Here is a 15,483-nt window from a genome sequence, read left to right as displayed (position 1 = left end):
ACTGAACAAAAATATAAACGCAACATGTAAAGTGTTGGTCGCATGTTTCATGAGCTGAAATAAAAGACACCAGAAATGTTCCATATGCACAAAAAGCTTATTTCTCTCAAATTCTGTGCACACATTTGTTTACGTCACTGTTAGTGAGCATTTCTCTTTTGCTGAGATAATCCATCCATCTGACAGGTGTAGCATATCAAGAACCTGATTAAACAGCATGATCAATACACAGGTGCACCTTGTGCTGGGTCAATAAAAGGCCACTCTAAAATGTGCAGTTTTGTCACGCAATATAATGCCACAGATGTCTGAAGTTTTGAGGGAGCATACAATTGGCATGCTGACTGCAGGAATGTCCACCAGAGATGTTGTCAGAGAATATAATGTTAATTTCTCTACAATAAGCCGCCTCCGACGTCATTTTAGAGAATTTGACAGTACGTCCAACCGGCCTCGCAACCGCAGACCATCTGTACGGTGTAATTTGGAAGAGCAGTTTGCTTATGTCAACGTTGTGAACAGAGTGCCCTTTGGTGGCGGTGGGGTTATGGTATGGGAAGGCGTAAGTTATGGACAGAGAATACAATTACATTTTATCGATGGACACCTTGACGAGATCTTGAGGCCCATTGTCGTGCCATTCATCCGCCGCCATCCCCTCATGTTTCAGCATGATAATGCACAGCCTCATGTCACATGGATCTGTACACAATTCCTGGAAGCTGAAAATGTCCCAGTTCTTCCACGGCCTGCATACTCACCAGACATGTCACCCATTGAGCATGTTTGGGATGCTCTGGATCAACGTGTACGAGAGCGTGTTCCAGATCCCTTTACAGAGCTATTGAAGAGGAATGGGACAAGATTCTGGTTACACCAGATACTGACTGGTTTTCTGATCCACGACCCTAACTTATTTTTAAGGCATCTGTGACCAACAGATGCATATCTGTATTCCCAGCCATGTGAAATCCATAGATTCGGTCCTAATGAATATACATGTATTTCAATTGACTGATTTCCACATATGAGCAGTAACTCAGTAAAATCTTTGATATGCTTGCATTTATACTTTTGTTCAGAATATATAAAACTATGGTTGTTGATGCATACGGTTGAATTTCAGATACATTTTAGTACATTTGAATGTTGCAGTAGTAGGACCTACAGCAGTAAGGCATTTATTCTGTCTGGTGCGTTTGAGTGAGTGAGAAAGAAAGAGAACTGCTGGTTTTCTGTGAATATTTTTGGGGGAATTTGAAGGAAAATACTCAACAACAGAGTGATGAAATGAAGATACTATATCTGTACTACACCTGTTTATACGTACTGTAGTAAGAACATACCACACATACTAGCCAAGCCATGCCAGGCCCATATAACAGCTTCTGTGTGTGATAATATCTTACCCGTTGCCTGCATGTTACTAGTGGGTGGTAAGAAGTCATTCTCACACCCTGTGGTAGACAGACTGTTGGCTGGCTGGTTGATGGATGGGTTATAATGGATCTGATCGTCGCAGTGATGTTCCCTTCTTTCACATTCAGTGTTGAAAGGAACCTACAGGGCTGAGATGCCACTGTTGCTCCCTGACTGTGACTTGGGATGGGACTGCTGTTTTCTGGGCAGTCTGTCATCCATGCAGTCATCTCCACAGCAACCCTCCCAAATCAATTTCGCATGAGACTGATTCAGCGGCTCAAGGTCATCCTGCAGCACAGCCATCAGAATCAGGCTGGAGTCTGGATGACACGACAGCTGCTGACCAGGCCAGGGCACACTGTGACTGCACAGAGCAACAGCTCCACAGGGACCAATACTAAGAACACACACTCTCCCACGCTCTCCCCTCCTTCACACTCTCTTTCTCCCTCTCCCCATCCCCTCCTCCCTCCCCATCTCTCTCTCTCTTTCTCCCCCATATTTTCTCTCTCTCTCTCTTCCTCTCTCTCTCTCTCTCTCTCTCTCTCTTTCTCCCCCATATTTTCTCTCTCTCTCTCTCTCTCTCTCTCCCTCCCCATCTCTCTCTCTCTCATCTCTCTCCTCTCTCTCCTCATCTCTCTCTCTCTCTCCCTCCCCATCTCTCTCTCTCTTTCTCCCCCATATTTTCTCTCTCTCTCTCTCTCTCTCTCTCTCTCTCTCTCTCTCTCTCTCTCTCTCTCTCTCTAATATTTCTCTTGCTCACACACAAATTCAACCAAATAGGATCCACAGACAAATGAACAGTACACAAAAACAGAGCTATGAAGAAAGAGGAACAAACCCACGTGTACCCAGCTCTCTTATCGTCAGCTCCTTGATTCAATGTGACAAAGACAGCCAACCACAGTGTGCTTTATGTTTTACACAATACATGGTGTGACCCATTTCCTGCCTACTGTATGGTCTTGGCTGTTCATCTGGCTGTAAGACAAATCATCAGAGATCTGATTCTAAAACCCAGAGGCTGGTGTAAAAAGAGGGCAAGCAGTCCACAGAACAGCAAAAAACCCAATAGACATCAGTCTCTTCCACAACGGCCCTGTCACACCTTCAATCACTACGATATCCCAACCACAGAAGCCCGGTGGCACCTTAATTGAGTAGGATGGGTGGAAAGGAATGGCTGGAAGGGATGGCTGGAAAGGAATCAATGGAATGGTATTGAACACATTAAACATGGTTTCCATGTGATAACATTACATTCACTTCATTCCAGCCATTATTATGAAGCGTCCTCCCCTCAGCAGCCTCCTGTGATCCCGACTGATATGCATGAATGAGATAGATAGCAGTGGCCCCTATTTTGCAAAGACACACAAACTATTCAGCTTATTCTATTGGGACAGTTCATTGAGATTACAAGTGATACAAAACAGTAACATCTGTATGTTGCAATAAATTAACTGTATCTGTCTCAGAGATGCAACCTAATACTGTATCTGGGCACAATGCCTTTTAGCAGACAGTGTTACTATCACAGCCTCCTTCACAGCATAACACCGCCACAATATTATACATGAAGGGAAGTTGGATATGATTGGATGTGGGTCACAGAGCCGTGGAGGGGGAATGAATATCTGGGTCAAACTGGATCACAGAGGCTTAAGTCTCTGTGCATTCTGGCTCACCTATTAATACACCACAGAAGGGATGGCACAGATAATCATTATTATACCAGTGTTCTTCCACATCCAACCGTACTCATTTACCAGGAGGTTTGTTGTTGCTGTTGTTGTGTATTTTGTGCGTGCATGCGTGCGTATGTGTGTGATGTCGCGGCATCACCATAGATTCACTATTCTAGATCCATTAACCCAATCCCATCATTCATCATCACTGCAACAGAATTAGAGTCAGAGGAATTAGGTTTTGCATATTTCACATTAAATACATGATGAATCCTAAAATAGATATTTTTGCTCATCTGCCTGGCAGCAGTTTGAAATGACTCAAAATCCCTACCCCATTTCTGCTGGACCGGACACTTTTCAGAAGAGTGGTGTTTGAAAAGGGGAAAATCCCACTTTACAGACAATATTTTTTTTGAGCACTGAGCAAATGGAAACAGTAAGAGCCCTGTAGATCTGCCAATGATTCACCAATCTAGATTCTAACGGTGTGGAAAATAAAGCGTCTGACCATTCCCTTGAGGCTGCCATGGTGAAAACAAGAAAATTAAATGTGATTAGTTTATCTCCCGTTGAGGTGGAAGTGTGACAGTGCTCCTATCCCAGAAGTCCAGACACCATCAGTCTAAAGAGGATTAATGGGGTTAGGTATGAATGTGTCATTTCCTGTACTAATCTAGGGCCAAACCTGACTGGGACTATCTGTCCCTCTTGCCACAGTAACAGCACAGGACAGGCAGCATGAAACAACAGCTACAGGAAATGATTCTAACTCAAAGTATCATATCATAAAATGGAATACTTCAATTCAGAACAAATTGTTATCATTATAAGTGGGTTATCTAACAGTGGCAGGTACTGGCTCACCAAAACCCGTCAACCAGGGAAGAACTTGCAGAATGAAAGTTGATACCTTTTGATTCTATTAATTCAATAGAAGATAACGAGATCAAATCATTGACTGGCTGTGCCTCCCTACAGCGTGGCCTGGCTTTACAAGAACAAGGAGATATTGAAGAAGAAGAAGAAGAAGAAAATGGACTGTGCTCTTGAGTTTGGTTAGCCTCTGACTTTATTTCCATTCATATTGTGGATCATTCAGCCTCTGTGGATTCAGGCAAAGGAAGCTGCTTCACTCAAAGCTGTTGTGGAAACCGTCAGGAAGATATGAAATGGTGAAAAGTGCATAAGTCTGTCAAAAGTGATGTCCGCTTCGCCATAATTGGCCTAGACTTTGAGGTGTCGGAGAGCACAGGCATCCTGTCCTTATCCAGGCTCTGCCAGAGGCTCCAGCCGGTGGGGAAACTTCATACGGAGATCCTTCTGAGGGGGATCCGTGGAAAGACAAATTAAGACAACCGAACCCCGAAAGGGAGTGAGTGAATAATTGAGCTACACTCATTCTGGATCAAACCAGTTTGGATCGCCCGTGGCGGCCAGCCAGCTACACTTCTACAGAGTTCCTCAGGGGACCAGGTTGACTGTGATGCCATGCTAGAGACAGAGCGGGCGGGGCGGGGGACAGGTTTTTGCTTATCATGATTATCCATGTGATTCAAGTGAGCTCTGAAGAACACTCAAGGTACACAAAGCCCCATTGAAAGGCTTTCACAGAGTGAAATGCCAGTGCTCAAGGTCATATGACACTCAACATTGCATCAGTCCATTAGATTCAGCATGGCTTCTTGATTAGGACTACAGCATCATTTCAATGCACTGTTATTGAAGTCTGTGTGTAGAGTCAGCTTTTACCCACCATCCTAAAACACCGTCAAGGACAGCAAGCAGCCCATGACTTCACTGCACTTTATCCCTCTAAGATAATTAGACACTTTGGGAGGAGGGGCAGCCATTTAAAGGAGAGCTCTCCCCATGCCATTTGACCCAGATTAGAGGAGTACCGGGGATAAACCTGCATGTGCGGGCCATGGCTGCTGCACCTCCCAAACAAACAGAGAGCCAGGTGACGAGGCCCGGCCCGGTATTATCCTAGACCTCTGAGGTTTAGTGGGCGAGGAGGGCCAATAGCAGGGCCCATTTCAGCGGGATTTGGCTGCTTTTGATCCCACTCTCACTGTCATGGCTGGCACACTGAGACCACGGGATGAGGCCACAGTGCCGCCTCTTAATCTGGTTAAAGCGTCTCCAATAACCCCTGCTTCTAGTTGATGTAATAACCCCTGCTCCCTCCTACTGTATCTGTCCTGACTTCTCAACTGGGGGGAGACGGATGTCCATACCTAACATACTGTACACTACAGGCCTTCATCTGAGACCCTGGGGAACTTAAATCATACAGGGTGACACAATACAAAGGGTAACTTATAAGCTGGGCCCTAGGGTACAGCTGGGTATAGGGAGAAGCATGCTTGCCACAGGGCACTACTGACCTTTGCGTATTGTATTCACAGCTGTGAACTGGGTATGGCATGTGTAAGCACATTTCCCGCTTTGAGAAATCCTATTGCTTTTGCAACGTGTGGAGGAACGGATGCTTGGGGTGTTAAGACCAGAACACAATAACCCTTCCTGATGGTTCCTTCTGCCGACAGTGTTCTGGAGCCATTTCCCAGGCATCGTGTTCACAGACACATTCATCCTCATCATGTCTCATCATGCTTCGACCGAAACGTCTTACATATTGGATTGGAGTTGTAAAGCTAAGTTAATGGATCCATTTGCTGTAAATGGCGAACAGAGGGATCAATAGACTAAGGCATAGACAAAGTGATAGACTAAAGGAATATGTCTAAAGCAATTCACGTGAATGGAGGCACTCGTGAAGGACCAATTGTCTCCATCCTCCTCTTGTCTCAATCACTCCACCCCGTAGCAGTTTGCCATTGCAATTATTAGACGCTATTAAGAAAGCTTGGCCACTAATTGCAAAGCTTTTCTTCCAAAAGGCACAGGGAGAATTCACCTGACATCTGCCACCACTATCTGGCCACCTGCAACGCTTTTAATCGTTTTTTTTTTTTTTCTACTGTGACAAGGGAACTGAAGCGGAACCATCTTGGCATTTTATCCCCAGCCTCCATATTCTAAAATCTCACATATCCTAATATGCATTTAGATGGTCATACTTGGACCAAGTGAAAATGCAACAAAAATGTGCAATTCGCCAATTTCTGATGGATAAGCAAAGGATCATGGGTACCATTGTACTCATAGATCATGTGCGCTGAACTGGAACAGGCCGTTTAAATTCCGGTCCCATTTTTTACTGACAGGTGCTTTTTTCTGATGACATGATTTGCTGGGAGTAAACAATCATACACATTAAGACGCAAAAGGGTGCAATAGGATTGGCTCATTGATGAAAAGACAAAAAGGAAATACACTGAGTACACCAAATATTAGGAACCCCTCATTCTTGATACACATGTGAAACTATTGAGCATGAAAAACCCAGCAGCGTTGCAGTTCTTGACACAAACCGCTGCATCTGGCGCCTACTTCCATAACCCGTTCAAGGGCACTTACATATTTTTTTTCCCAATTCACCCTCTGAATGGCACACCACAATCCATGTCTCAACTGTGTTAATACTTAAAAATCCTTCTTTAACCCGTCTCCTCCCCTTCATCTACACTGATTGAAGTGGATTTAACAAGTGACATCAATAAGGGATCATAGCTTCCACTTGGATTCACCTGGTCAGTCTATGTCATGGAAAGAGCAGGTGTTCTTAATATTTTGTATACTCAGTGTACTGTACATCACTGAATACATTCTGACGTTCAGATGTTTAATGTTTAAGGAGAGAACAACTGAAGTGGCCATCTCCCTATAAAATATTAAGTCACCGAAATAGGTTTTGGAAAGACGACATGCCTCAACTTTTGTCTGTGAAAAGGCTTCATAATAGGTGTTGCTAAAATGTATATTTACACAGCATTACATACTGTGGGCAAACCCATTGTAATTACAGTGTAGGTATGATATGATTGGTGTGATTGCACATTGCCGTTTGGGTGTTGTACGTTGACATTTCCGTGCATTGGACTCAAACTGATTGTGTTAAATCCTTCCGTCGCCCGTAGAATCATCATCCCAGTTCGCACATTCTCCGAAATTGTACAAGTTGCAAACAGGTATTCACACACAAACAAATGACAGCACACACAGACCAGATAACACAGATTACAAGATCTGGTGTTTTCCTGGTGTAGAGGAGCGCCGGTTGTTGTGGATGTTGAGGAACGGTACATTACACAGTGGTGATGGATATGGTCTGGGGAGTCCATCCTGTCTAGGGAGTACAGCCTGTCTGTTCCTGTATGCCCCTACTCTGACAGACAGCCAACAGGGCGTAAGTAGGGCCACAGCAGGACCACTCCAGGGGATCCAGAGCCACCGTCACAGTCCCTAGGTCTGCGTTGGCAGCGGTGAGGAGAAGGTCAAATCAGGAGAGGGGCATGATGACAAAGTGGCAGCATTAGTCAGCCACTTGCTGCTCTTTACATTATTTATTTACCCACTCAGCAGATGCCCTGATCCACCGGGAGGTGGATAGATTTACATATCATCCACTTCTACAGCTGGATATTTAGACAAACAATTTGGGCTAAGTGTCCTTCTCAAGGATAGAGTCCCGATGTCCCATCTGTAGCCTTTATCCTTCAGCGAGCTGTCCTTCACTGAAGCCCCGTTCTCAATCAGAACGATGAAACCAAACACCAACGTAATACAGTGTCGCTACCACACTAGTATGGGGTGACGATATTTCTTGGAAGTGAATTACTATGACAAAGAATAAACAAGACCAAAGTGAAGAGGATAGTGCTGTATCCATGAAAACCACTCTACTATTTGATTTGACATGGGAGCACAGAGCCAGTGCCTCCATTTGAGAGCTTAAGCAGATATCTGCACTGTGACTAATGGAAGGATAACAGGAGATTCAGGACGCTGGCGGTTATCTATTCACTGCAAACAGTGCAAATAGTACACTTGGGCATACAGTATGAAGCAGGTAATATCTGAGCGAATACATTATTACATTAATGCACATATATTTTATCAAGATGAGAGGATTCATCCATTGAATGTATTTAAATGTAAAAGTATATCAAATTGTAATATTAACATCTGTATTATATTACAGGTCCTCAAAAGGAAAGGCATTAAGAAATAAAGATCGCTTAGATAATATCTGCTATCATGGCATTCAGATTACAAAGACATTTTTAACACGGCAAATTCATTTCTCGAAGACATTCTCAGTGATCTGTTTGTGGAAAGTGAGGTTCTACGCCTAACACTGAGGTACTGAAATAGTAGCAACACACTTGGCCAGCCACATGTTGAGGGGTGATCCCCCCCCCCCAACAAAACATAAAAGAAAGTCTTCAGCTACAGTGTCAACATAAAGGACTGTGCTGGGCATAGTGGCATGTCCATAGAGGAACCTAAAAAGATCCTACCTTTCCATTCTCTTTATCTATTTATTTTACTCGTATTCATTTTTTTACAGCTCGGCCGAGAGCGGGGAGTCCATCCACCGAAAGTCATTCCGCAGCCTAGGGGGCTGGTGACATTTCAGGTGAGAGAGGGATGAGCTGTGAATTATAGATTAGAGGGAGAGCTGGTATTGGTGAGTTTTACTTTGAGAGGAGCTATGATTGGCAGAGCAGCCAACAAGAGTGTATAGGTTTAGCCACCCTTCATCACTGGGAAAACTCCCATTACTGTCACGTTCTGACCATCGTTCGCGTGTGTTTTCCTTGTTTTAGTGTTGGTCAGGACGTGAGCTGGGTGGGCATTCTATGTTGTGTGTCTGGTTTGTCTATTTCTATGTTTGGCCTGATATGGTTCTCAATCAGAGGCAGGTGTTAGTTATTGTCTCTGATTGGGAACCATATTTAGGTAGCCTGTTTTGTGTTGGGTTTTGTGGGTGATTGTTCCTGTCTCTGTGTTTGTTGCACCAGATAGGGCTGTTTCGGTTTTTTCACATTTCTTGTTTTGTAGATTGTTCCTCTTTATTAAAGATGTTTACTAGTAACCACGCTGCGTTTTGGTCCGCCTCTCTTTCCCCAGAAGAAAACCATTACAATTACAGCTTAGTTTAAACATGCTAAATACATTGAAAAGAGTTTAAACATTTCCTCTCATCTTGACATTACTTTATTCAGATTTAAATGGTTATGTATGTAGAATACGGATGCCATAAAATCCCACAAGAGCCAGCTTTAACGGGTACAAATGTCCTCACTGATCCCAGCCCTCCCCAACAGTCAGTCAGGAGATAGATATTGTGGCTGGTAGAGGAGCCCTCTGTGGCTCGTTAGAGCTCTTCTAAAGAGTGCCAGGGACCACATGACGCACCGAGGTTTCACTGACTGACTGCAGCCGTTTGTGGGCACAATTTTCTCTCTCTGCAAACAGTTTAGTGAAAGGTCAGGCTGCATTAGTGGCCGAGGGGACAAGCTGTTCACTGGAAAGGTACTTATAAAGGACCGAGGCTACCTAGCAGCCAATAGATCATATATCAGAGATGGAGGTGTTATATAAAAGGCAAAATGGCACAGTCTTTCCCTGAGGCACATTTTTAACACAATAAGGCAACACGTGGTCACTACTGACGTACAAACCATGTTTGTGTCAATGAAGAAGAAAAAAAGACCCTGATTAAAAATCAAACAGGCAGGGAGGTAACTGTTTTTTTCCACCGACAGTTTGTGCCTCCAAGCCATGTATTAGGACTGGAACATCACATTTTGAGGATGGATGACAACCCGCGTTTGCAATATCAATTTATTCACCCGTTTATTTTTAAGCAGGAACATTTTTTGGGTGTCATTTTGACAGCCTGGCATGTCTATTCCCATAACGCTGTACATACAGTGATATAATGAAGTTATGTCAATCAACACTCCTAGCACTAACGGCTACCACTTTAGAACATCACCATAGATTTAAGACACCTTAGGTCGTTATTTAAGTGGTTCAGTTCTCAGCGGATTGGCTCTGGGGTCTGCATTCCTGTCAGGTAAATTGATGAGCTGAAGAGTGCCAGAGGAAGCTTACAACTACACTATTTAATCAACTAAAGACAGAAAGAGATGTTCTCAATCACATCCCAGACATATGTTTCCATGGTTATTATTGTTTCTCTAAAAAGAAGAGTTACATGTTCTTAGTCATTATACATATATTACAAACTGGGTGGTTCGAGCCCTGAATGCTGATTGGCCACGGGTACGACAAAACATGTATTTTTACTGTTCTAATTATGTTGGTAACCAGTTTATAATAGCAATAAGGCGCCTCAGGGGTTTGTGGTACATGGCCAATATACAACGGCTAGGGCTGTTCTTCAGCATGACGCGATGCGGAGTGCCTGGATCCAGCCCTTAGCCGTGGTATACTGGCCATATACCACACCCCCTCAGGCCGTATTGCTTAAATATTGTGTGGATAATCAGTCTAGTATACACCATGACAAGAACAATTAAGACAATTAACATAAAAATGTGCAGTAAACATGCAAGGATGTGTCCCTTACCTGAGCAGATTAATTTCATCAACATGTACTCCCTTCCACAGTCCTTCTTATAGTAACATTTCAGCCGGTTAATGAGGCAGGTGCCGAACTTGAGCTTCTCTCTTCTGCACAGAAGGGCGATGTCCTCATCTGCAAGGGCAGGCAGAAGGGAGGGAGATTGAGAGGGGGGAGAAGGAGACAGAGAGAGAGAGAGAGAGAGAGAGAGAGGGAGGAGAGTGATGTGAGTGACAGGCTCCCTGTTGTTTATAGAGCCTGAGGCACATGCATGTGTGTACTTGTGAAGATTTGTGTGTGGTGTGCAGCCAAGGGGCCACCCACGCTGCCCTGTGTTCATTAGTCTTTCCGGTACATGACCACAGGGTCTGAGTGTTCCGATCAATCCCAGGACCCCTCTACATACAATATTAAAGGGATACTTTGGGATTTTGGCAATGAATCTATCTACTTCCCCAGAGTCAGATGAACTCGTGGATACAATTTCTATTGCTCTGCGTGCAGTTAGCGCAATTGCTAACTAGAATTAGTGCAATGACTGGAAGTCTATGGGCATCTAGCAGATACCCATAGACTTCCAGTCATTGCGCTAATGCCAGTTAGCGCTGCCTCACGAAACGACCTCTAACTTATTTCATTCTAGAGACAGAGGCATAAAAAATGCGTCCGGACACTGGACTGGATTGGACACTGGATTTGTAACTAGGTGGAAATGATTTCATTTTCTAGTTTCTAAAAAAAAATCCATATGTAAATGAATTGTGCACGGTATTATACGTGGGTCACTACTTTGAGCGCTGTGTGCACGTGTGTTTTCATATTCAAATGAGGTGAGTCACATACGAAGACGTTTACTCGGTGCACACGGTATGAGGGACGACTGCACTGCCTGCCATCACAAAGCCCCTGTCATTGTGAATTAGGTTTCAAGTCCTGTTTTAAAGCAGAGTATCTAATGTCATGCTAACCAAAGGTGCATAGTGCTCTTACATAACGCTGCGTCTTCCAGGCAGCTGCTAAAATCTCTTAGGTTCTAGTTCACGGACCACGAGTCCTATATTATACATTAGACGCACCATACATTCATATACCCACATCCATGTATGATATAACCTGTCCATTCCCTTGTATAAGAAGCCAGGGTTAAGTACAGTACTGAGCATTGGAACATCATGTAAAAACACAGAGAAAACTCACAGGCTTTGGAGTAGTTCCTGGCAACTTCCAATTGCGTTGCCAGAGACAAGGGGAACGTGCAGTGCTAGAGCTGAAGAGGTACAGGGCAGGAGTGAAACAGAGAGAGAGAGAGGAAGCATTCATCTAATTTTGTAGTCGTGTCAACTTTGTTTTACTGTGACTGAGGTGTTATTCCCTCTTGGCTGACTCTGACATCACATCCTGTCTCTTTGGCATTCCTGCCCAGGCCCAACGAGGCTAATGCAGGGATTGGACCTGGCTTGGCTTGGTATTTCAGGTCCAAGGCAGACTGTGGGACTGAGCCAGACAGTAATAACATCTGCATATTGGCTTTGGTCAACAGGCTGCCATGACCATTACCGTCTGAGGGAAAACTACAGCAGAGCTGACTACAGATCAGATATTCAGGCAGTCACGCCAGTTGTCTCACAACATCAAAGCACAAGTTGCATGGTGATGTGACCGTATTATTGACAAGCTAAAATGTGAAGATCAAGATAAGACTTTATATCCCCCCCCCGCAGAAAAATCGATAGTACTTCATTCATTCATTTTGCTTTGTGAGCTCCGTCTTTTTTTGTATTTATCGAAAGGCAGAAATTGAGTTGATTAGTTGGAATTACCAACCCGGAATCGGACAGTTTCTGGATACCCAGATCAATATGTAGAAAAAGAGCCCAAAAAGGAGGATGGGAATGAGGACAATCAATGGAATTGTAATAACTTCTCATGAACATTATGTAACATAGTCAGTGGGTTGGAATCATCCTCTACAGCTACTAATAGAGCACTAGGATAGATACTTGGATTTTATATGAAACCAGATGGGCCTCTAAACTGGCTGTCTTGCTGTACAGTAACATGGACATTTCAAATGCATCTAGTCCCTTTAAATGGGACAAGTATAGTTCCACACAGAGCTCTGTCTCTATGTACTATGCCATATAGATTCTGGGGATGTTTGGAAGATAAATGCAATGCTCTCTAGCTACATTCTACATACTCCTCAGGGGTAGGTGCATAGCACTTGGTGCCTGTATACACTATACTCATCAATCTTGGGCTAGCCCTATGTGACAGCCCAATTTGGCCTATTTTGGGTCAGTCATCAATTCATGGCCTTCCTTGGACAAAAACCAAACTCATAAAGTAATAATGAGAAAATATTAATGACTTCAATTATTTTTGGGGAAACATTCTATGAAAGCCCAAGCATGGTGCATGGATGCCATGATCTCAATGGTGAAAACATCTTTAAAGGTATACCCACAACACAACATAACTAAAAAAAAGCTCGAATGCTCAACCTGGAATAGTCTACGCAGATCACAGGTCTATAACCCAAAATTCAACAGTTTATCGGACAAGAGGAAAGAGTGATATAGTACGTACCCACCAACCGGTCTAAAAATATCCCCATGTGATGCAGGTGTTTTCTTGTCCTTCGATTTCGGATAGCCTACCTACCCAAATGCCAGCAGAAATATTACTCGTTTAATTCGAAGAAAAAAATCGTGGTTAATTAAAAGGGGTTAAGATATCTTACGGTGCCACGTTATATCTGGTGCGAAAACCACCAGAACACCTTCCCTGGTCCAAATTCCAACTCAAACACGCGCGCTGTCGACCCGAGACATGGCCCACCTGGCCAAAAATAGCAAGAATATCACTCATTAAACTTCCGTTAGCACAGTAGATACTAGATAATACTAGAGTTTTTCTAATATCCCTGGTGTAACCATCGAGCATGTAAACCAAATGCCTTCAAAAGCCGTCAAAATCAAACACTGCAGCAAGAAGCATCTTCTATGTCCCACCATGGCTGCGAACGTGGTAGGTCGTTTGCAGCGCTCAGTTATCCAACGCACAGTATTATAATGCCATATTTAATTTAGATGACAAGCGGCCAGCGGCAGTCATGTGCCACCACTGTAGTTTGTTTACAAATGACATAAGGGCAGATGGATGGTTACCATTTCGCAGACAAACGGGGAAATACAATATGAACGTCCCAGGATGTAAGAGCACCAAAATGGTCTGTTTTAATGTTACGTTTACAGTATTTGTAAAAAAAAAAATATGATGTAAACTGTCTTATGACAGTATTATGTATTATTATGTAAACTGTCTTCTGACATCCACACATTTCGACTGTTATCCACTTTATTCACTGTTTATTCATGTATTACTACATAGGAGGATACTGAATAAGAGGAGATTGGAGTCAAACACCATTTCAGTTTAATCAAATTGGGAAATTCCAATTCAAGAATTTTCATTGACTATAATGGACATTTTTCATTTTTACGTTAAGTAATAACTTGCGAAAAGACACTAGACATACACTGAGTATACAAAACATCAAGAGCACCTGCTCTTTCCATGACATAGACTGACAAAGTGAACCCAAGTGAATGCTATGATCCCTTATTGATGTCACGTATTAAATCCACTTCAATCAGTGTAGATGAAAGGGAGGAGACAGATTAAAGAAGGATTTTTGAGACAACTGAGACATGGATTGTGTATGTGTGCCATTCAGAGGGTGAATGGACAAGACAAAAAAATATTAGGAATGTGTTCCATTTTTGAATGAATTACAATTCATGAAGTTGATGTGGGGTATTACAAATATTTCATGCTAAGTGTGTTAGCCACCCCTACTGGTGATATAATGCATTGCCCAAAAGGCTTGCTGGTGGCGTATATTATGATGCATTCTTCCCATTATGTCTGTTTGCTGAAGGAAATTGTAATTCTGTGTACATGATAAGGACAATGTAACCATAACCATAAACATGATAGCATTTGGATTAGTAAATGAATGCACTGTAAATCCAAAGGCATTTTTAACCAAATATTTATGGTAAGCGGAACTCAGTCAATGAAAATGTGGTATTGACTCAAAAATAAATGAGAAGTCACATATATAAATATATATATTTTAGATATGATAACAAATTATATATTTTTTCCCAGCATGCTCTACTGCAGGTAGATTCTTGTATAACTATTCACCCCCCCAAAGTCAATACTTTGTAGAGCCACCTTTTGCAGCAATTACAGCTGCAAGTCTCTTGGAGTATGTCTCTATAAGCTTGGCACATCTAGCCACGGGGATTTCTGCCCATTCTTCAAGGCAAAACTACTGTAGCTCCTTCAAGTTGAATGGGTTATGCTGGTGTACAGCATTCTTTAAGTCATACCACAGATTTTCAATTGGTTTGAGGTCTGGGCTTTGACTATGCCATTCCAAGACATTTAAATCTTTCCCCTTAAACCACTCTTGTGTTTGGGGAGTCTCCCACATGCCTGTTGGTGAACACCAAACGTGTTTGCTTATTTTTTTCTCTAAGCAATGGCTTGTTTCTGTCCACTCTTCTGTAAATCCCAGCTCTGTGGAGTGTACGGCTTAAAGTGGTCCTACGGACAGATACTCCAATCTCCGCTGTGGAGCTTTGCAGCTCATTCAGGGTTGTCTTTGGTAACTTTGTTGCCTCTCTGATTGATGCCCTCCTTGCCTGGTCTGTGAGTTTTGGTGGGCGGCCCTCTCTTGGCAGGTTTGTTGTGGTGCCATATTCTTAAACATTTTTGATAAAGTATTTAATGGTGCTATGTGGGATGTTCAAAGTTTCTGATATTTTTTTATTATCCAACCCTGATCTGTACTTC

The 15,483-nt window shown here is 43.0% G+C and overlaps 1 protein-coding gene across 2 annotated transcripts in view; it reads right to left on the bottom strand.

Annotated features, from left to right (window-relative positions):
• The window catches only part of LOC135504992 (protein BEAN1-like), a 60,749-nt gene extending 46,924 nt beyond the window's left edge, over window positions 1-13,825 (bottom strand). Inside the window, exons 1-3 of one of the 2 annotated variants that reach the window (XM_064923985.1) lie at window positions 13,358-13,825; window positions 13,204-13,274; window positions 10,621-10,749 (exon numbers count right to left, since the gene is read on the bottom strand). In XM_064923985.1, the coding sequence (XP_064780057.1) occupies window positions 10,621-10,749; window positions 13,204-13,231 (157 nt within the window). In that variant the 5' untranslated portion in view covers window positions 13,232-13,274; window positions 13,358-13,825. Of the gene's footprint in view, window positions 1-10,620; window positions 10,750-13,203; window positions 13,275-13,357 lie in introns of those variants that run through there. The other variant, XM_064923993.1, reaches the window with a different exon arrangement.
• Window positions 13,826-15,483: the final 1,658 nt, after the last annotated feature.

This window comes from Oncorhynchus masou, chromosome 2 (genome assembly GCF_036934945.1).
Source record: "Oncorhynchus masou masou isolate Uvic2021 chromosome 2, UVic_Omas_1.1, whole genome shotgun sequence".
Taxonomy (NCBI): Eukaryota; Metazoa; Chordata; class Actinopteri; order Salmoniformes; family Salmonidae; genus Oncorhynchus; species Oncorhynchus masou.
The sequence above is the reverse complement of the archived record's forward strand: the minus strand, read 5'-3'. Positions and strand labels throughout refer to the sequence as shown.